The sequence below is a fragment of the Pyrgilauda ruficollis genome, unplaced genomic scaffold (assembly GCF_017590135.1).
Source record: "Pyrgilauda ruficollis isolate IOZ18807 unplaced genomic scaffold, ASM1759013v1 scaffold24, whole genome shotgun sequence".
NCBI lineage: Eukaryota > Metazoa > Chordata > Aves > Passeriformes > Passeridae > Pyrgilauda > Pyrgilauda ruficollis.
The window spans coordinates 18,305,654-18,329,093 of record NW_024523648.1 but is presented as its reverse complement, the minus strand read 5'-3'; the positions used below and the strand labels follow the sequence as shown (position 1 = coordinate 18,329,093).

Here is a 23,440-nt window from a genome sequence, read left to right as displayed (position 1 = left end):
GTTGATGCTCCACTTGGATTCGTGTCCAGCAAATACAAAACATAAGTGCAGGCATTTTCAGTGCACAAAATATTTGTTCAGAAAGATAACATTTGTACAGAAGATAATATTGTTGAATCAGAGGGACATCAGCTAGCAGGAAGGTCGTGAAGTTGGGTGAGGGAAGAAATAGGTAGTACTGACTCTCACAGTGATTACTATTGGTCAAGATGAATCATGACACTTTTTTTAGTCTCTAAGTCTGTTTTGATATGAATTGCTATTGCACCAACCACTAACTTTGTCATGCATTGCTATCATAATCACAAAACACCCACTTATGACCAAGCAGTTCAGAAAATACAAAGAACACACAGCAGCCACAGCTAGAAAAATAACTGCCTCTTTTACTGCACTCAATTCTAAAAAGAAAACAATTCTCTTTATAACATTTTTCATACATCCAGCAAACTGAGAGCATAAAATACTGAAAATAATGTACTTTTTTTTCTGTGGGAAGAGTGTTGTGATTTTTAAAGTCCACGAGGATTTAACAGCTTTACAAGTAAATTGGTGTCATTGAGACACACATCAAGAAAAAGTGCCATCAAAGCTCAGGAAGGGTAATAACAAAGAATGTGGAGGTGGCTTTTCTGAAGAATAGCATGCCACTCCCTATGTGATCAGATTCAGTTATCTGGGATGCACATACACAAGAATCCCTAAGGTAGTTATTACAAACAGGATCATTTTTTGAGAGTTTTCTTTGTCCATTATTTATAGTAGTTTGGTTGGCAAATAAAATATATTTCACTGTCCTCATCAAAATGAGAGAGTGAAATTTCTAATATTGCAAAAGTCTATTTTATACCATCCTTGTTCCTATTATCATAACTCCCACTCCTAGTGCTCACTTCTCCCCTTTGCAATGGATTTACACAGATAATTATAGAGAACTATCAGTTCAGCCAGACAAACTCTGCTATTAAAAATAAAGAAATACTGACAGATATTAACCAGCAAAAATAGCTGAGTGAAAACTCTTTCATAAGTGCCTTTTTTCCCACAAAAAGAGAAGAAGCCTTAATGAATGACCTATTTCTTCTCTAGTGACAGAATCTAAATGTAGAAGGAAGAGATGGGACTGATGAGAACAGCAGTAGCAAAAACTATCAAAGTCTTTAAAATAAATTGATAAAATGAACAGAAGTATCTGGTTCAAAATAATGGTCAATCTGTGTTTTATGGCAAGTTAAATATTAAATGGCTGAACTGTTAGCCATAGTGTGCCACTTATAATTTAATTATCCTCAGTACCGAAGGAAAAAAGTTGAAAGATATGTCCTTAGGTTTTAGAAAGACATCCAGGGGAAATATGAGGGAAAAAAGAATGTACAAAACAGACACTCATATAGACAACACATTAGGGACTATAATAAAGGATAGAAAGAATGAAAATAAAGATAAATGCAACAAAAAGGGAAGATTCAGGATGATATTTGTTGCTGGATACATCTCACAACTCTGTGAGTGTTCCTATGTGGACATAGAGAACATTCAAGGTTATGAAAATCTGGTTGACATATTATCTTGGATACCCAGGGAGCTCTTGGCATGATTCTGTCAAATGTTTTCTAAAGGTATTAAGCAGATCATGAGAAAAGCAATAGGTAAAAAGGAGGGAATAAAGGTTAGGCACAGCAGGTCAGTTATTGCACTAAATTGTGCAATATTACACTGAAATAATAATATTACACTGAAGTGGGGTAACCACAGTAACTGTTTAATAGGTCCTGGACTGTTCAGGATAATCCTAAATTATCTACAGAAGGGTGTGAATGATGAAATTACATCAGATATAAAATTTACTGAAAGTATAACATTACTGAAGTCAGCAAAAAGTGAGTTGTGAGGAGATAATGTAAAACTACATGATCCTGATTTATTATACAACAAAACAACATTGAAAAGGAATTTTGATAAATACTAAACATTTTAGATACGAACCTTCCCAATTGTACATGCCCAGTAATTGGCTGCTAGGTAATTGCTGCTGCTCAAGGTGAACTAGAGGTGTTTTTCTGAGCCTACACTGCAAGAAAGATTTTGAGGTGCTGGAGCATGTCCAGAGAAAAGCACCAGAGCTGGTGAAGGGTCTGGAGCACAAGTCCTGTGAAGAGTGGCTGAGGGAGCTGGGGGTGTTGAGCCTGGAGATAAAGAGTATTAGGGTGACCTTATCACTCTGTGCAACTGCCTGAAAGGTGGCTGCAGTCAGGGGTGGGCCAGCTTCTTCCTCCAAGTAACAACCGACTGACAAGCAAATAATCTCAAATTGCACAAGGGGTGATTTTGACTGGAAACATTTTTTCACAGAAAGGGTTGTCAAGCATTGGAGCAGGTTGCCCAGGGAAGTATTGATTCACCATCTCCGGAGGTATTTAAAAGATGCATAGATGTGGAACTTAGGGGCATGATTTAGTGATGGATTTGGCAATGCTGGATTAATGGCTGCACACAATGATCTTAGAGGTCTTTTCAAACTATAATGAGTTGGTTCCTATGATTTGGTTCCACCGTTACCATGCTATAGTAGCTGCTTCTTATATTTTTTGGTTTTTTTTTTTTATTCATGCTAGAGATTATATTTGATGACATAAATAATTCCAAAATTTCAACAGGCAAATATTTAACATTTCTAATAAGCTTAAAGGCTATTAAAAGGTTAAGTTTTCCAGTTTATAAAGTAGATATTATGAAGTATTGTAATAAGAAGTATTATAAAGTAGATAGTAATTAGGAAGCAAATTTTCAAAAGGGAGTGTAAACTACTTGTAACAATTTCTGCATGCCTAACTGAGGTGAATAGAGTCTTTTTATGTCTTGATTTTTTTTTTAAATTAATTTAAGCCTCAGACTTAGTGAGAAAAGTAGTTTTCTAGCACCTATAAAAGTAAAATTCTATTGACACTAGATATTTTATACTTTGTGGTTCCAAGTGTTCTGGAGACAAATGCAGTCTTGCAGCTACAAAACCAGAGTCAACACGGCTCTCGTCATCCACTCCACAACACAAACAATTAAAATCCTGATAATTTGTGGAATTTGAGTAGATGACTGCATGAAACAGTGAAATTTGAAAAAGGGAGAAACATTAGAGGAAGAACATTTGAATGTAGAAGAACACATGGATTAGATCCAACCACCAACCATAAAGAAATGAGAACCAGAAGATTCTATGCAGCAAAATTGGAGTTGTGAACCATGGAGATTAACAAAGGGAGAGAGGAGAGGAGAGGAGAGGAGAGGAGAGGAGAGGAGAGGAGAGGAGAGATTGAAAAAAATGACCGAGTGCCTAGGGAATATTAATCTGTCCAAGATGAAATGCCAAGCAATGTCCTTGCACAGTAAATGTTGGACTGTCACTGTGCCCCTGTGTGTAGAGCAGTATTTTTCTTATTGTGCTACAAAAAAACCCCCTTAAAATACTCCTTAGGTCAATTATTAACAAAATCAAGAGAAAGCCTCACACTAACCTTTCAGTCATCAAATACTACATATGACATGTAAATATCAAAACATTTTTGTTTACTTGACTATAAATAGCTGCAGCAGCTGTCAGAAAGATGAAATAGGATTTCAACTGCTTTTATTCAATTAAATTGGCCAGATTTAAAATCTCACTTCCACCTACTTGCATTTTCCATTACTATGTAACACAGTTCTTTGGCAAACAAGGAAGCAGAAATCTAATGAAGTCTCTAGACAGTTATTTAGCTGCTTTTAATTAATTATGCCAGTGTGAATTGGGAATTAGTAAATGTTCTTCCTCTTAAACCTCCAAAACTTGGTATCACAGAGGTTCAGAAGGAGGCTGTCAAACAGTAAGAAAACCACAAAAATTCCTAGTAACTTTAGTACAAATAAAATAATTTATTAAGAAGGTCATTATAATTCAACTTATGCAATTAAATTATTTATTTATTTCTAAAAGTTATCAGAGTTCTCTCTAAAACAGCATACTTTGCCCTAACTTCATGGCTAAAGATTTTAATTGTGTAATTTAGATTATGTCCTAATTTGTTCTGTGACAGGATGAAAATAATTCCTTCAAATGGTGCAACAGAGCATCTGAAGTTTTTTCCAAAGAAATTACTTAAAATTAAAGTGCACTGATGTGTGCTTCTCTCATCTTGATCAGGTAATATTTTTACAATTAACTTTTTATCTCAGTAGGCTTTTTCAGACTTATTTTTGTAATCAGTATTCTGTATTCTAGTCAGTACTTTTTTTCATCCTTTTCTCTCAATAAGACTCTCAAAGACCTCAGTGGAATAAAGCCCATGCTGCCTACTGAATTGTATGCTGATTGTTGGTTTGTTTCAATTTTTAAAACCTAATTGAGTATCAGACACTGGAGGTTTTAATATTAAAGGCAGTATTATTTCCTGTTAAAATAAATATCTTTGAAGTCAGACCATGGAAGTCAGCACCAGGGCTAGTATCAAGAAAAACTAAAATTTAAAAAATTCAGTTGATGCCTTGCTTTTAATCAGAGATAAGGAAGCATCAATAGAGATCTGTTTTATACAGAAAATGTGTATATCACACAAGTTATAGATGAATCATAGAACTATAGCACTGTTTGGGTTGGAAGAAACCTTAAATTTCATCTAGTGTCAACCCTGCTGAAATGGTCAGGGACATCTTTCAGTAGGTCAGGTTGCCCAAAGCCAAAAGAGATCCTTTCTGAATCAGTATTCTATTCACAATATCAGACAGGTTGGTCACAGAAGCAACTTTACAAACACGTATACTTTGTCATACCAATACCTAGTACTATCATTTTATTTTTACAATCATTTTATTGTACAGAAAATTATGCTAGACAGCAGCAAATTCCATACTTGTCATCTTTACCATTACTCCAAGATGCACATTTATGTATAAATTAAACAGACAAAATTAATTTATACTTCCCAGGTAATTCAAATGTTTATAAAATGTCTTAATTACTAAGGGGAAAAAACATGAACTATTTTTACGAAATCTTGCAAAATAATGCCTCCTTAAGAAAATAACAAAGGAGGAATTTTATGTAGTCATGCTTAGCATGATAAAACAGCTGTCATAGTTTGACCTATCAGGCTATGTGAAGGAAACACTTTGTCACCAATACCATGGTAACATACCTTGAATCAATACCAGTCACAGAATTTGAATCTTCCCAATAAGAGTAAAAAACTGTGGTTTTTTAACCAGATGTCACAGTACCAAAAAGATCAGAAGAAATGACTGCTCCACCAAAGAAAATTGAAAATGAGTACTGATGTAACCTATCACCTACCTACAAGTGAGAAAATCAAATGGCCAAACTAGGAACATATTAATAACTTTCAAAAGTGACTACATGGAAATGAGACTGTTCAACAGTACAGGCACATTTGCAGAAAAAACATCTCACAGCAGGTGGCTGTGCAGGTCTGTGTGCTCTTGGAAACACTCCTAACACATGCAGTCTACACAGGATAATATATACTAATCTGGAAGAAGCTTCAGTGGAAAAAAACATTAAATCCATTAAATCTGATATATCCTGTCACAATTGAATTGAAGACATTACACTTCTGTTCACCATTTACAAAATCTCTATAAAGGCTTTGGGCAAATAAAACACTCTCCTCACGTGAACATTTACCATTGCACTCCTGGAACCTCAGGAGTGGCTAGAAGCCCACTGATTGTCACACAAAGGTAAGTACCCGCTATCCTGCTTGTAATTATAGGAAACCTGACCCATACATTTTTTGCATGAGTCTTACAATGTTAATATTATTGGTATTAAAGGAGTGTCTGTAAATTCTGACATTTTCCATTCTCAAACAGAATTTTGTTCTACTTTCTTCTTGTTCATCTGAGATTAAAGTCATTATTACACTGAAATGTTACAGGATCTGACAAGCTTAGATCAAAAACCCAGTAGAAGAAAGTTGGGAAGTTTGTTACACTAGAATTTATGAAGGTTTGTGAGGTTTGCTACGGAACAAAATGTGCCTGAATTTCTATCAGGCATATGAAAAATGAGAGTGTTTGATGTCCCTGGGTTCCCAGTATGAGGGGTATGGTAGGCAGGTAGTATAAATTACTTTTATTGGGGTTTTGGGTTGTTTATTTTTTTTTAAGTCAAGATAATAAAAGTGGAGCATTCTATTCTTGCTTCACTTCCACAGGTTTTGATTAATGCAAAGACTGCAAAAATAAACATGACCTTTCCATTCTCTTCTTCATTCATTCTCATAAGAGACTCTTTTCTCTGTTAGCAATCTCTGGAAGCACCTCCCCTTTGTTTGCAGCTCTCTGCTGCTGTTTCCCAAATGGCAGTTGTCTAGAACATCTTGTCTGGCTCCTGTTCTAGCTTTCTGCATATCACTGGGGAAAGGATAAAACTGAGAACTGAACAATTTTTCAAATAAACTTTCATAAACTCAAATAAAAGCCCCACATTTTTTCTTCGAACTCTTTCAAACAAGTACTGTGTATTTTCAAGGTCATTATTAGCACACCAGCTGCTGGAGAGAGACTTTACTAAAGAGGGAAAATGAAGAAACAGAAACAGATGTTGCGCTACTGAGCCCTCCCTTTTTATTGCACTGGCTCAGCGACCACAGTTCACATGGATGCTGATGGGCATCTAGTTACAAATTAGTTACACCAGTTATGTGAAAAAACTACATACAAATGGTGAGAACTGAAACTGAAAAATCACAGAAGGGTGTAAAAATCAAGGTAGTCTTTTTTTATAACTATAGAACTTAGATTTAGTCATATATATTTTTTACTTCAGTGAATGATGTCCAAGAGCAATAGCAAACTACTTCAACAGGCTGCCTAAATGAGCTGGAGCAAAGCAATGTGAATGCAGAGGTTAAGCACTCTGGAGCAGCTGCAGTGGCTCTGCTGGAGCAACCATTCAGTAAAGAAGTCCCTCCAGCCAAATTCAGCTGGTTGGCAGCTATGAGAAAATTAAATAAGCAACACTCAGGAATAAAGGTACTTTAAAGGAACACAAGGATTATGTCTAAATATATTATCTACGCTTAAAGGCATTTTCTGGGATATCTAGATGAAAATTATTCATGGGATGACTGGAAATGAGTCTTTGTGAATAACGCAATTTCCTTGTGAAAAGACTGGAAAACTCATACAGTTCCTTCTCCTTTTGGAGACAACAGCATGATTTACTATTAGAATGTTGACTATTAGGGAATAGAGAAATCAAGTGTTTGCTGAAAGGACATTGAAGAAATCAGCGCAAGAACCAAGTTCAGGACTACACCCTTGGGAATTTGAGCTGATACCTTTAAATCATTTACCCTTTTTGTTCTATTTTTCTCACTATGGATTAAAGGAACTTCAGTATCTGATGTGGTCAGTCTGGTGCATTTCACGTCATTAATGACCACTTCAAAAAAGAAAGCACAATGTAGAAAATGTGGAGTAGATTTTCCACATTAAGAGTAATCGGCAACATCAGTGAAGCGTCAGCACTTACCCTGTAATGGTCAATTCGACAACACATGTCCAAGTGCCAAACCACAAGCCCTTACAGTTCTGTAAACTCAGTTAATTGCTTCGTTTCAGGTTGAGATCATGCTTATATTTATGCCTGAATAAAACTTCCCCATTAAAAATAACTTGGACAATTTCTGTTCCTTAAAATTTTACAGATGAATTGTAGGCTGAAACAAACATTTTTTAACTACATATTGAGTAGCAAACAATGTAACAGCAACTGTACATTGCATTGTGCACAGCTATTCTGGGCACAAGCTCTGCTCCACTGAAATAACTTCAAATCTGGTACAAATTAGCAGAATCCACCTATCATCTCCAGTTTATTTTCTTGATGGAGATCTACTGCAGCAAGCCAGAATCTTTTAAATATTCCACTGAAAATTATTTTCAATTTATTAAAAATTTGAATGATTTTATTGACTGGCAGTTTACAAGTTCCAACTTGGTATTACTTTTTGCTAAATTGCTGTTTCCAGGTGAAAGCTTTAGACTTATTAACACACCAAAGCAAATGTTGCTGTCAGGCCTTCTTCTGCCTTATGTTCTCCCACTATCCATAATGCTGCCTACTTCATTCTCACTTAAATGGTGTTGGAGTTGAATTCCCTATGCAAATAAAGGGAAAAATGCATTTCAAAATATTACTTCTTTGTATATAAAGTGTGGTAGCACCACTTTCTTCTTACTAGCTCTGTGTTTTATTAAAGAGCAAGTTGACTGTAAGAGTTAGATATTTTCACCCTGGAGAACAGAAGGCTCAGGATGGGACCTCATCGCATTTTTCCAGTTCTTAGAGGACAGAAATTCTCTTCAGAGGGAGCCACACTGAGAGGATAAGGGTGCAATGAATACAAGATGCATGGAGAGAGGTTTCATCTATTCAATTTTTTTACAGTGAGAACCATCACTGGATGTGGTGGAGGTCCCATCAGTGGCCGTGTTCAGGATGAGAGAGGACAGAGTCCTCAGCAACCTCACCCAGGCTTGCCCCTCCATGAAAGTCCGGACCACCTGATCTTCTGAGGTTCCTTCTAACCTGAGGACTCTTCTGTGAATCTCTCTACTTACCCCTTAAATCACAATTTACCTGCCTTGCTTGCATGACTACTTGCACAGCTTTGCACTGGTAGGTAAGGTGTGCAAGTAGTCCTTACATTTTTCTGGACAGAGTAGAAAATACTCTTAAAATATGCTGTCCAATCTACCTTATGTTGTTCTTCCAGGTACGTGGCTGATACCAGATTTAGACAGAGATGACAATTTTCAGTGCAAAGTAAGGCATTATTTATTTCTGCATCACAAAACTGCAGAGCTTCACAAGTGATTTGTAGCAGGACCCTACAGGGTAGTTTTAAAAGACAACTGAGTTAAACCTGATACACAGGTAAAAAGCGATCAGAAGACACTGGAAATCCAAATTACAGTGACAAGAGATTGCAGAAATTAAGGGCTTTTTCACATGAGGTTCTAGATTGACTTGTCCAGAAATGAAATGAAAAGCAAGACACTTACGGATTTTGAAAAAACAGAACATTTTCAGAAGTTCTGTCATGTGAAAAGTTCTTGCTCACCATCTGTCAAGTTCACTGTCATCTGGCAATTCTGAACATTACCCAAAGGAAGCATTTAGGGCTATTTGTTTTCTGAAGATCAGAATTTAACCAGCTCCAGATAGCTGACTTTGGACTAGGACCAAAATACATAAGACATTTTTGTCATTGTGGGTAGGTTTTTTTCCATCCATGTAATCTGAGAGGATAAAACTCAGCTTCAGTAAAATTACTGTGGTGTTTTGGTTACATGTGTTAGTAGTTTGTGTGTTTGTTTAATTTTAATTGGATAAGAACACAAGGAACCAAGGAGACATGTTTTCTGTTTAGCAGAAGCTTTTTCTATTCCAAATTTTGCAACAAGCAGGTAATCTGAATGACAAGCTATTCCAGTATTGCAGTTCTGGTTCGACAAATAAAGGTTAAGCTTCCATGTCAAATAAACGCAGCCTAAAAATCTTTCAACCCTTTTAAATACAGATAGGTGAGTGGTTTGTAGCTGACAACTGAGAAATGCAATATCACACTTAGGTCACGCGAAGCCTCCACATTTTCTCCAGGAAGCAAGCATGCAACACTGTTCAAAGTTAGCTAAAAACGTAGTCATCTCTCTCATATAGCATGTCAATATGTTGTGAACTGACTACTTCCAAATAACAGATTATGTATTGTTAGTTCTTCGTTGCTCAAGTCGCAATTTTAAATACAGTGATTTTGCTTTCTGCGACCATCATACTTTGAGTTCTAATTTGACAGAAAAACACATTTTAAAAATAAAGAAAAAAATTACTCCCAAAAATGCAAAAAAACCCACCAACCGAAAGAAAGCAAGAAAAAACCCAATTTTTAATAAATTCTGATAATTTTTAAAGAAGGACGATTATTTTTCCCTCATACCAAAAGAAAATGGGAACCTCCATGTGGTATCTTATTTCTACAATTCAGCATTTTCTACTAAAAATCATTCCTTTATGGAAAATTTCTGATCAGGTAACTAGATTCTTGTAAATCCAGGAAATAAAAAACAGCTAAATACAATAACAAAATTGTGTTTCCTGCTGGGCATACAAGATACCAAGGCAGAGTTTGGAACCAAACCCTTACTTTCATGTTGCAACCCAGCTGATCAAGCAATCAACTGTTCATCCTAATTTCCTCATTTCAGGGATTTTATTTGAATTTCATTTTCCATTTAAGATGCTATAGAAATGTCCAAATTTAAGATTAGCTTTTGTTAACAGTGCAATAATGTATTTTAATAGTTCTATTTATTTTTTGTGTATTGAAAAATTCAGTAAGAAAAGAGCTTGTATTTAACAAACTATTTAGCATAATACTGAGTAAATTCCTCATGCACTCAAACACATTTTCTACCAAAGAACTATCATTATCACTCTCATATTGTTTCCTGATACCTGCTGCAATAAAATGGATAATCAAAATCCTCAGTATGTTAGTATAGGTTTCTAAGATTTTAAGTCTGTTTAGCTATTGAAATTGTATTGATCCAATGTGGTGTCTTGGCATTCCCACCGCAGCAGAAAACAAAGTCAGATCCAACAATTTTGAAAAAACAAACTAGAATTTGAAGAGGAGAAAACAAGAGAAATTACCTGGGTCTTCTATCGATAAGTTCTTCGTTAACCATTGAACAATATCTGAACCTAGGAGCAAAAGAAAAGGCATTTATAGATTAGTAAGTTTTCTCTCACTATTCTTCACATCCCTGAAGGCAGTTCATATTGTTCTTCCATGAAAGAGATGTACATTTTTTGCTCAGTCTGTCTAGAAAAAAAACCACTGGTCATTCTATTTTAGTTTAGTTTCTTTTTTTTAGCTTTGTTTTAGCAGTGGAACGTAGAACTTCTTTCTTTAGGCTGAGACTTACAAAAAGTAAGAGAAGTGCATTAAGTGTGCAATAGTAATCTTCATTTTAAAAATTATACTACTGCAAAATGCACATAGAAAAACACTTTATTAATTAAAGTTTCCCCACTCCCTGTGCACCCCAGCCCCCACCCCTTAAAAATTAGTTTACCAGTAAAGGCAAAGTTACCTACATATGGACTACCAGGATATCAAATTCCACCTCATGGCTAAGCTCTTGACAAAATTCATATTTCCCTCGGTGCTGAAGTGCTTTCCTTACCACTCCAGTCTCCCTTGCTCTCTCTATCCATTCATTTATTGGATATCTTTTCCTTTGTATTTAATTTCCTGCCTTATTTTAAGATCCCATGCTATTGCTTACCTCCTAACACCTTTGATACCAGATTTCTTCCTGCCTTTCACACTGAGTATCCTTCCAACCTCACCTCCTAATTCCCAACCCATCTGCTCCTCTTGGGCATGCACTACTATCAATTGCACTTCTATCACACTTTGTACTTCATGCCACAAGCTGAACTCAGCCTTGTATTTCAGATAGAAAGCTACAGTTGAACTTTACTCACTGTGATTTGCAAAATGAATTATGAAACATTGCTGCAGACAAAAAAAAAAAAAAAAAAAAAACAAAAAAAACCCACCCCACCCAACAAAAAAGTCCAAAAAAAAGCCCCCCACATTCGTAATTTGAGCAACTTAAAATAATCAAACTGGTTTAGAGGGAAAATGGGTGAAACACTGAGGGATGTTACATCTATGCTCTTCATATTTCATGATATCTGCAGTTCAGACAAGCAATGTAATAGAGATGTCACATATTTCCTTATAGAACCAATATTTAAGTTACTCATCCATTTCCCACCAAGCATAATAACAAAACTCTTTTACAAACCTTAAATTTAAAACAATAATAAAAACCTATACAACTTACACAAATATAAACCAAATCAAACCAATAAAATCTCTTGAATGCACTATAGCATATAAAATTAGAATGTGAAGTATATTTGCCCTGTCACTCCATAGAGTCAATTTCTTCCTGTATTTTACATACTGCATCATTTTCTTTGCTTTCCTTAAGGCAATGAAAACAGTTCATTTTCAGAAAAGAAGGGGAAATTTGCTTCTCCTTCTAGCTTTTATTCTATTACACTTAGTGAATAGCTTTATCATGCGTTTTAGAAAGCCTCATTGATTATATCATAGCTTTCCATGTGTGCATGCATTACAAACTCGATTACATAGCAGTAAAAATATCTAGAGACTTAACAACCATGTCCAGAGCAAGCATTTTTCATTGCTATGTTATATGTCTAAATCTTGAGAGATTTTAAACTGCAGTGGCAGAGTTTCTCATAATATTTACATGGCTGTATTCCTTAAATGAGGGAATTTACCTTTGCATGCTGTTGGAGGTATACAAAATGTTTCGACAGATATTCCTACCTCAAAAATATTTTATTTTTTTAAATACAATTTTAATCCTTTTTTTGTACATATGAAATTTACAAGGTTGACACTGAAAGACGAATTTTAGTTTAATATAAGATGAAACTTCATAAACCTCAATGAAGCAGTTCCAAGCATAGCTATATTTTTCTACCAGCTGACTAGAGAAGTTAGTCAGCCCTAAATATTTTCCTAAATCTTCAAAGATCAAAGAAAAAAATTAGAAAAACAAAATGACATTTTGAAAACTGATTTTTAACTTTGTCTTCTTTCAAATCTCTCTGGTACCATATGAGAAGAAGTTTTCTATGATTTTCATCTCGCCTTCAAACACTTTTTCCATTTTGCCTCTTTCGAAAACGCTTACAGTGACATGCTGTATTCCTCAGTCCTCAGCTCCTGGCCTCACATTTGAGTACACATGGTCTGCACATCAGAAATTTCACCTCCATATGTTCCAGTGTCCATTGGCTTATTATAAATAATAGTGGGAAATCTACTTTCTTGAAAATGGCACCATCTGATTATGAAAGTTCATTAATGCTTTATTCACACTTTACCCCGAAGCCATTGCCCTGGCACATGAAAGCCTGGACAGAGTTTAAGCTAGCTGTTGCTTTCTAACACACTGATGATTTCAGAGGTATGGCTTCCATGACAGATGAGTAAATAGCAGTATCAACACTCTCCTTCTAGAGTAAAGGCTATTGAAGCAAAACAAACTTGCAATTTGTCATATGGCAAGTGAGAAATGCATCAGTTCCTATTCCTTTGGGAGATCTTGGGGCCAACTCTAGTCCTAAAATAATAAAGGTATTTACTTGTAGAGTTGGCTGGGTGTTTTTGTAGCTACTAGTTTTAACATCTAATCAACAATACTGTTTCCCTTAATTATTCCTGTGCCCTCTTCTAAGGTTTATTACTTATGCAAATGTGTTTCTAAAAGCAAAACCATTACTCTAATTTCTTATCTCGGGAAAAAAAAAAAAAACAACAAACAAGGCAGCAAAACAGGTGAAAACAGGACAATAATACTTCCTGTGAATGGAGCTTTGAAAAAAATCTGACCAGTAAATTCATGACAGTTTTCATACATGACACTTCACATCTATAGGAGTTATGATTCAAGACTATAAACTTCATTATTTGTAAACAAGAAGTAATACTTATAGAATAAAAAATCTTTAACCTTCAAGCCTGATTCTGTGTTATCACCAGAAATCTAGCAAAAAGACAAGCTAGTCAGATGACATAAATTTCATGGAAGCCACTGCCTTGGTATTGGACTCACCTGAAAAGGAAAATTTCAACAATCCAAAATAGAAACTGTTTGCTGTGCCAGATACTCAGTTTCTGTATACTGTTTAATGTGTGATATCAAAGACCCAGCTATAGCATTGTCAAAGCAGATTCTCAAGTTCTCCAGGTCTCCCTGTCTCACTTCCAGCAAGCAGCAAAAAAGGCAAGTTGGCTATTAGATTTGCAAAGTGCAGAAAACTTCAGTCAAACTGCCGACTGAATTTTGAAATCCTAGAAAAACCTTCAGCTGTCATGCCAATTTATAAAGAAAAAAAAAATTGGACAAGGCAAAGCAATAATTTTAATAATATCTTAAAGCTAGCAAAAGTAGAAAAGAGTTGAAAAAAGGAAGTTTTTTAGACTTAGAACCTGAAAGCCAAGAGTGAGATTCCTTGAATGCCTGCACCTATCCTGATACAGGCAATGAAATTCACAAGATCTTACTCAAGTTCAAAAAAAAGACAGACTTTAATCTTCTTTAAAGAAATAGGCAAAAACACATCTATATTCATATACAAACAAAAAAGACTCAGTCATGTTCTTTGCGAAATGTACTTGCTGAAGATTCTACAAGTGATTAATTTTAAATGAAATGGTCCAAAAATAGCTGCTGCTGAGGCTGTCACAGCATTTTAAGAAAATATTTTTGAGGAAAGCATGCTCTCTGCACTCTGCAATAGTAATTTCCAAGTCAAAGTCATAAAGGCCAGGGCAATGCTAAGGTTACCTTTCAGAGAAAATCACCTATTCTAAACAAGTCCTTACAGAATACATTTTCAAAAAGTGCTGGTTCTGAGCTATAGAAAATTTCACAGGAATTATAAATCAAATTTTTGTTATGCATAGATGCAGTGAGCCATGTAAGCCTTGATCTGACAGAAAAAAAGATATGACAGTAGTACTGGAAAAGAAAAGCAAAATTCAAAATGCTCTTTTTCAAAATTCAAAAACATATCTAGTGGAAGAAGAGACAGCTTCAAGAAAGTACATTTTATTAATCAGAATCACAAATTAATAGACCACTGAGAAACTTAATTCAATTATTTCTTACTTCATAAAGACACAGGTTCAACCCTGCAAAGTAAATAGTGTTTTGCTGTTGATATCTTGGTTTAGCAACTGAAACCTATTCTTCTTTTTGCTTTTAGACATCGGAGTATCTGCAGATAATGAAGAGGGAAAGCAATGCATGAAGCTGCCCTGCATTGTTGATAGCAAGAGAGAGGGTTTTGCTGTTGACAATCAAGGCTTTTGCCATCTGAGCTCTCAAGAGCAACAAAACCATGATGGTTATGTTTGCCCAGCACTGTGAAATCTGGGCAGCTGGGCCTGTTTGGTGCTGAGAGGCAGGAGCCGATCATCCGGGTGTTCTCTCAAGGGAGCCTCGAGGTTGGATGGCTCAGCTTCAGTCCTTCACCACCACCTAGCCTTGAGAACCTGGAGAATTTTTTGCAGGGCAGCTCACAGTACAGAAAACTTAATAAATATGACTCTAGAAAATATCACTGTCTAAATTTAAGACAAAACTACTACTAAATTAGCAAAAAAACCCAACACTGTATTTCCACTATTTATCTTTATTTTTTATATTGAGAAAGGAGGTTATTGGGTCATTTTAACTTCCGTGCTCAATACCATCACTTCATGATGATACATCAGGAAATTAAATTTAGTCACTGATATAAACTTCAAAATCATTGATCATGACTGAAAAAAATATAATGTGCAATTTCATTTCTCACCACTGATTCAGACACAGGAAACACAAAAAGTGGATTAGATGAGCAGGGAGATTGTAAAAGCCAGTGGTCTCTTAGGCATTCAGCACTAGCTGGTTTTTAACAAAAATTGCTGTCTAATGGAGAGGAGGACTCCACAAGAAAGGCCTTTCACTAGAGAATGGGGCAAAAATTATCTGTATTCTCACTGAAGTTTTCACAATCACAAACCATAGCATATATTGCCACAGTTATATCAGCATGGATATTTCAAAATTTCTTTTCTTTATCTGAGAAGCACAGTTTGTGTATGAATTCTTCATGCATATATCTGAAAGAAATCAAGTACTATATAGTTACAGGCAGAAGGGCAGAGGGAAGAAAATCAATGGCTATATTTGGCTTAAAGTATGGAAAAATACTGGATTGTTCTGATTAATTTTTCCCTATGTCTATTACAGCTGAACAAAGAGAGGCTTTGCATCACTTGATTGCAGTGTCCACAGAAAGGTGAAAGAAGAATGAGGAGACTCCTCTCTGGGACTGGGGTTACAGAAGTGTCTGAAGGATCATATATGCCATAAAATTTAACCACCCTACATTTTTAGTTAATTGGCTTTTTCTTTCTTTTCTGTATTCTTTTGGATTAATGTAAAATAGATTTATAGATTTAACTTGGTAGAATTCTTTCTCATGAGGGGCAACAGAGCTGACACTGATAATTTGAATACCAGGCTGATTGCACTTACATATTTAACTTTCTGATCTTTAGTATTTAAGTGGGTTGATTTTTTTTTAAAGAAAAAAGACATCATTGATCAGAGTGCAATTTGATTATGGAAATTATTTACATCTCAACTTTCACAGATATTTCTGCCGCTTGTTTTTTTAGAATTATTGATGAAAACAAATGCAGAAACTTTCTCTTTTGACCTATTATAATTGAGGGTAGACCACACTTGTCTGAGTTGTACCCAGATGCAGATTTAAAAATGTCATCTGAATAATACTAACTATCGAGAGGATATGACATATTTTAATGAAACTACTCAAGCACAAAAGTAATTGCAGTTTTCTAGTTTTAAAACAACATAAGCTGAAATATACTTTTTTCCAAAGTGAAGGTAGATAAAGGAATTTTCAGAAATAAAACCCTCAAATGAATCATCCTACTGCTTTTGAGTTGGATTCTTTCTTTCTCAGCTGTAAGCAGTGCTCAGAAATACTCAAGCCTAGAAGGGCACAAAGAATCCATAATTCTGGCTAGCCTAACCTTGTGAAGAACAACATGTTGCTTGATACTGTTCTGACTTTCTGCTTTAGACAGGAAAATTCATCTACATTCATATTGTAAAAGAGCTAACAAAGAGTGCAAAAATCTCTTCCATTTCCATACCAATATGAAATAAATCAATGTTGCTGACCAACAAATTTCAGTAATGTAAACCCTGGAGTCACACTGTCTCATAACCAAGCTTCAGAGCAGAAATCTGGTTTATAAACACTAAAAGGATAATTTAATATGACTGTGTATCTGTGCCACTCATTATTGTAAAAGTGGCAATCCACACAGGTCTATGTGTCCTCCAGCAAAAGGGATTGCTACTTCATTCCAGCAACATTTATCTCTAAAAAAAAAAAAGACATCCTTTACTTAGATCTCTTCCACAACCACAAATGACCATTTTACAAGTGACACTAGCTGTGCATAATTGGCAACATACCAGTAACCACTGATGAAACCCTGTAATCCCAAGGCTCTAGAGTTCAGCGTCTTGCTTAAGAACATTGCTCCATGCTGAACATTTGCAAGACAAGAGCGATGCTGTTTAGAAAAACTAAGTTGCATGAAAGCCCTGTCACACATGTACAGCCTGTCTACTGCAAAGGAAATTTTATGTTTTTCTTCAAAATTATGTAAATCCTCATGATCTTGATGAATGATTAAATAGACTATCAGTGTGCACAATTTCTCTGCGTTAAAAACTTATTTGTGGGGGAAAGAGCCCATAAAATATAATTTCAAGCACCATAAAAATGCCCTGAAGATATTTCATTTATGAGAAATCCTCACCTCCAAATAAAAAAGAAAACCAAAACTAAAACAAACCAGTGAGAGCCAGGGAAAAAAAGCACATTTCATTTTTAACTACTGTATGCTTTCTTCAAGCAAAACCTCTAAAATCTGACATAAGCAAGGATACCAGAAGACTTATCAGTGAGACCTACTTGATTTCCTGTTGGTTAGAAATCTTAAATAATGATAAAAGAAGATAAGAAGGTAAGTGATTTCCAACTTTTCTCATCTCATCCTTTTGCTCACAATCAGTTCCTCTCTTTACCTTTCAAAAACCTGCAGACACACTTGAGTACTATTAAGAGCGAAACAGCCAAGAATTCAGCTACCCTTCATGTTCTCCATCTACCATTACCTTTGGAAACTCAAGCTAAATCACATCCTCCAATACAGTTCTGTATCCAATGCCGAGTGGAGGATAGGAAGCCTCCAAACACCAAGCATAATGGTGTCCATGCTTTTCCCACCCACCAGTGTGTACTGTGTAAATCAACAGGCATTGAGGCTGCTCTGCAATATCAATGCCCCATCTTGTAGGTGAATACCTAGCCACCAGCTTAAAAGACATTTTTTTTCTATCTTTCTCAATGATGATGTAATTTCTTTTTGAAAGTAATGAGAAACTCCACATGGAAGAGAACAGTCTCTACTGTCTGCTAATTACATTCTCTAAATCATGAGGCACCTTAGTCCAAATTTCTACTCAGACACAAGGCAGTTTCAGGCCTTTGAACTTGAATGTCTCCACCCCAGTTTTTAGGCATTCTGGTTGTGACTCCTTTTAATTCGTTTTGCTGGAGCTGTAGCTCTTTTGTGTTAAATAGCTTGGGAGATGAGAAGAGAAAATAAATTATTTACAGCCCTGCAGGGCACCCATGTGGGAAGTTGAGCACCTGGAGTCCCCTCCCTACTGCTGTGCAGTCTGGTTAAGGGGAAGTAGAACAGCACTGGCAAGTGTATCCTGGTGGGGAACACTGCAGGGCATGAATTTAAGAGCAGTCACCCTCAAGAAAAGCTGAGAAGGAAATGAATACGTGACTCCTATGCCAAATTTGACCTCCCATTCCTGAAATAACATGTAAAAGGGCAAAAGTAACATCACTTTTGTCAAATTGTCTTGAACCCTCAAGATTCATCCAAGATTATTTCAGGAAAATTGACAATGTATTCTTAAGAGAAAAATTTGCTACTTGCCATAAATAGTTCATCTAGCCTTCTTTTTGTATCTACTGGATGTTTTACTGTGTCTTGCTGACAACGTTGTATATAGAAAAGAGGTAGATTGATAAGCATATGTTCTTTCTCTCATACACATATCAGTGTTTGCACATTGCACTTTGATAATCTTCACAGCACAGTAAAATCTGCCTGAGTTTATCTCTGCCACAATAAACTCTTTTGTTTTCTTACTTTTTTACATCAGCAGTTTGAAATAGAGTGTAGAACCAAAAATCCTCTAAGTTCAACAAAAAAGCTTTGTGAAACTCCTGACCATGCTTCAAGCAATTATGTTTTTTTTTTTACATTTCCACATTAATATCTCTAAGAAATACAATATTTTCCTTCAGAAATGCTTCTTCCAATTCTTGTCACACTGGCCCCCAAAAGACACCCACACACAGATGGCAGTGGAAGGAAGTGAGGAGCAATGTAATTTCTGCTAGAGACTTTTAACATTCATGGAGGATTTTCACGGGGGAAAATCCTCAAGTCCTTATTCAGGAGTAATGGTAATAAATATATATATTATATTAGACTTGATTTGGGATTTTGACTCCAGTAGGAAAGTCAGTGGGGACATAGTGACTTGCAGTTTTGACATTTACACAGCAACAGTGTCAATGTACTTCCTTACAAAATGTTCTACACAATAATAGTTAATTTATACAGTTGGTTTGAAAATGGGTTTTTCCACTGTTGCTATTTCAAAACACTCTTTCAGTGACTCATGCTTTTACTGTTCTCTTCACTTAAGACTCTCAAAACTGGTGTCCAAAAAAAAACCCCTTTGATCATTGTCTATTTCTTGACTAATCCAACCTGTTTAACTAGTTATTTTGACAAAAAAATACTCCTTCTAGAGAGATTTAGTGATTCTTAGCACAACAGCACAATATGATGCTCTGCAGAAGCTCCTGAACCACAATTTTCCCAAGAATCTGATCATTACCCAGCCATTCTCACACATACAGAAACCACTCCAACAGGAAACCTCTTCTCAATTAAAAAAAAAGTCTACAATACAGCAGTTGCACAAAATACTTATCTTCAGAGATACAATCCAGTCTAGGGACACAGGCTATAACAGAAAGTCTGAAAACACGAATTTCACAACAAAATACCAAGAAATTGCAGAATAAAAATACTATGTCTGGCCAAAGCAGTCATCTGGAAGTTTTCATTCTTTATTCCCATTGTTCCTCAGCCTGTACCACAGATCAGCTATTTTTTGACTAGTACTAATAAAAAAAAGTATAAAACACAAAAAAGTTTTCTGATGCTGAGTAGAAACCTTCAACCTTAATCCAAATATTCAGGTGTTACACCAAAAATGTCAGTGACTGATCAAAACTTTGCTCAAGGCTTTTTTTTTCTATTTGAAATATGAAATGTTTTCATATTCAATAGACCATAGAAAGTTCAAATTAATTTCTATTCTTGATTAATCTGTCCTGGATGTTTTTGTGGTATTTCCTCCAGATCCATGATTATTTTAATACTCCTATGTCTCAGAATTTACACTTCAAAAGATCTGCTGCAGGGCTACATTTTCAAAAGGGAAAGAAAATTAAGTTATTCACATTTTAAGTACCTATATTTTTGAGCATAATTCTGACTGAAAATCTAATCCCATTCAGTTTTTACCAAAATATGCGGTCGTTTCAAGACTTTAGTACGCTTAGTTGCTTCGCATAACAAAAAAAATTATATAGTATGGAATGAACTGTGTTAGAAATAAAAATTACTTTGCTCCAACTCAATACTTCCACCAAATTCAGCATAATTTTCATTTGCAGTCTTTCGTTCTTATTCAGAGATTATGAATTAATTTATTCTAAATGTTGATAATTGTGCTGCACAACTATCTGAAGCAGATATTACTGGGTCTGTTCTCAAAGACATAAAAATCTCATTGTTCTTCTCATGGTAGTTCTTTACATATGCACCCCAAGAAACCCTGTTAAAATAAAGGTAAAATTTATTAGCTCTTGAAGAAAATTCCCAATTATTCATTGAAATATAAGTTCTGTTGACAATTTAAACTCTCTAACAAGATTAATCCATCAATGGAGATTTACCAAAAGTTGAGATAGACATGAACTACTATTTTAATATTCAATCAACAGCTCTTGGGTTTAAAATAAACTTAATCATATCATCCATAATAGGTAATATATTTCTATCTCAAATTGAAAATTGAAGCATGGTATATGCTCGATGGTATATATTCATAAACGTGAATATACAAGCCAGTCATTTTACATATTGTGCTCCCATCCATCACAATGAACTTAGCAAACCAAGAAGTAAAACTTGGAGAAAATAAATCCTTCTATATTTCAGTTTACCACATTCATTCCCTTGCTGCTGTGTTTCCCAAGGGACATTCACATCACCATTTGTAAGATAAAAATTGCTGCCCTGTAGCTAGTATTGGCTTTTTCTCTATGACATTTTTATAGGAATTCAAAAGCCACCTTTCTGCTTTGACAAGTAATGTGGTACCACATTAATCGAATACATTTTTGAAGCAAAGTACTTTGCTTTTCCATCAGTATCAGGCAATGTTCATAGAGCCATCACTAATGTTTCCATTTTAGGAATCTCTTGGAACCTGGACAAAGAAACAATCTCTGCAAAAACCATCCCTACCCTCACATTCATTACATCCAGAGCAACCATTTAATAACACTAATCCACAACCTCACGGGAAGCATTTGTAAGTTTGTGTGGAAAAGCTGGAGAGAGTAATTTTCCACCATCCATTGTCAAGTAGAAGAATGATAAAAAAGACATTATTCTGAACAATCCTGGACCACTAGTCCAAGATGTAACCTTCGGTATTTATTCCTACAGTAAAGATAATAGTTCCTCATACTGTGCTGTGGATTTTGGGGGCTAGAGAACAGAGAAGCATTTTGAAAAAACCAACCTGTAAGTATTAGTGCAAAAAATAATACTGCATGGTCTGGAGTCTATTCTTCGGGTTATTTTAATGTACATTTCAATGTTTTATTTCTTTAGATGAAACAGCTGAGAACCGATGGCGTCTTACTGTGAACATAGGATGGTTCTTTTATAACTTAGACTCATGAGAACAGAAGCTCTTAGTAAAGATGAGACTGTAGTTCATTATTTTTTCCTTCTTCACAAAATGCAGAAAAAAATTAGGTTCATACTGTTGCCTAGGAGTATGCAGTGACGTGAATACTACTTTTAGCACCTGTTGCGTCTTTGCTGTTTACGTTGTCAGAGTAAGAATAAATAGTATCTAGATGTAAAATCACCCTTGGTGAGGGAACATGTATACACAACCATTCAGCTACCTATCCAAACCTGGCCCTCTTCCCAGCCCCTGTACAAACCATTTATTTGACTTTTGTTTTCTCCATGTAATTTTTGACTTCTACATATTTTATGTAAAATTGTTGATGGCCACCATTTCTTCCTTCCCCACTGACTGCAGACTCAGAAACAGATGATGTATATTCTCTTGGGAAAATAAAGGCAGGATCAGTGAAGAAACATAAAGCAAATAGATATCCAGTACTAGGATTACTGTTCACTAGTGCAAAGCAAAAGTACACACAACTCTTGTGTTGAGGGCCTGGATACAATAAACATTTGTCAATCAGCTAAGGAATTGTGATGTCTACATGAAATATGGTCCCAAGGCTGGGAGGGGCAGGGGTAAGGAGACATTTGGGAAAAACACATTCTTGCTCAATCTTACATCCTTAAAAGAGCTAAAATGAATTCATCAACAGAATACAAAAGAAAATTAGCTGCCCTCCCCTGCAACAGGAAAAAAAAAACCCAACAAAACCCAAAAATTCAAAAATTTAAAGTATTTCTTCATAGATAAATATATCCTGCTCAATCTGTCACCAGCAATTAATATGATTCTCCTGGTACCTTATTGTCAGATAAGAAATCAGGGGAGAGCAGCAAAGGCTGCTTGTGCTTGGACTAGCAAAAAGCCTGATTATGGCAATTTGACAGCTGGGAACAGAACCGTTCTCTTCTCAAAATAAAGGGGAAAGGGAGTAGTAGTAATATTACTGGTGAGAGTTTTTCTTGATGCAAAACAGGATGGCTATAAATCATGTAGAAGCAAATTCTTAAGTATCTTATTCCCTTCAAATTTAAGCTTCACTTTGAATGAAGCAGGTTTATACTTAGAAACTAAGAATATGCTTGGCTGTTTTAGTCCTCCTTTCTACTATTCCAGTTCCATCTGACCTGGCATAAAACTGGGCTCCTGTCAATAACCAATATACAAATAAATGCCTTCCTTAGCACTGTTTGCTATCAACAAATAACGTCCAATGGATGGGAACAGGCGAGTCACATTAACAGCCAGTAAAACATGCCGCACTCAAGCGAGAGACGACTACTCTATTTGTCCTGCAGCATACAAATTCACACCAGTCAGAAAATATCAGAAGAATTTCTTCATCTCAAATTCACTACTCTCATCCTTTATTGACTTAACAAAGAGTATGTCTTTGGCCATTGCCATTTCTGGAAACAACATCCCACAGTTTTAAGTAATGGCTGATGGAATATATTTATATGCTTGTATTTTTTTTTTTAAGAAAGTGATGGCTTACTAGTTTAAGTGAGTATATTACAAAGTATCTATAGATTCAACTTTAAAACTGACTTCTTTTCTTACTTATAGTATT

General features: G+C 35.5%; 1 protein-coding gene across 1 annotated transcript in view; it reads right to left on the bottom strand.

The window, feature by feature from the left end:
- The window catches only part of RGS7 (regulator of G protein signaling 7), a 204,666-nt gene that overhangs the window by 64,497 nt on the left and 116,729 nt on the right, over positions 1-23,440 (bottom strand). The window contains exon 4 of the mRNA XM_041469997.1: positions 10,715-10,765. Within this exon, the coding sequence (XP_041325931.1) occupies positions 10,715-10,765 (51 nt within the window). The remainder of the gene's footprint in view (positions 1-10,714; positions 10,766-23,440) is intronic.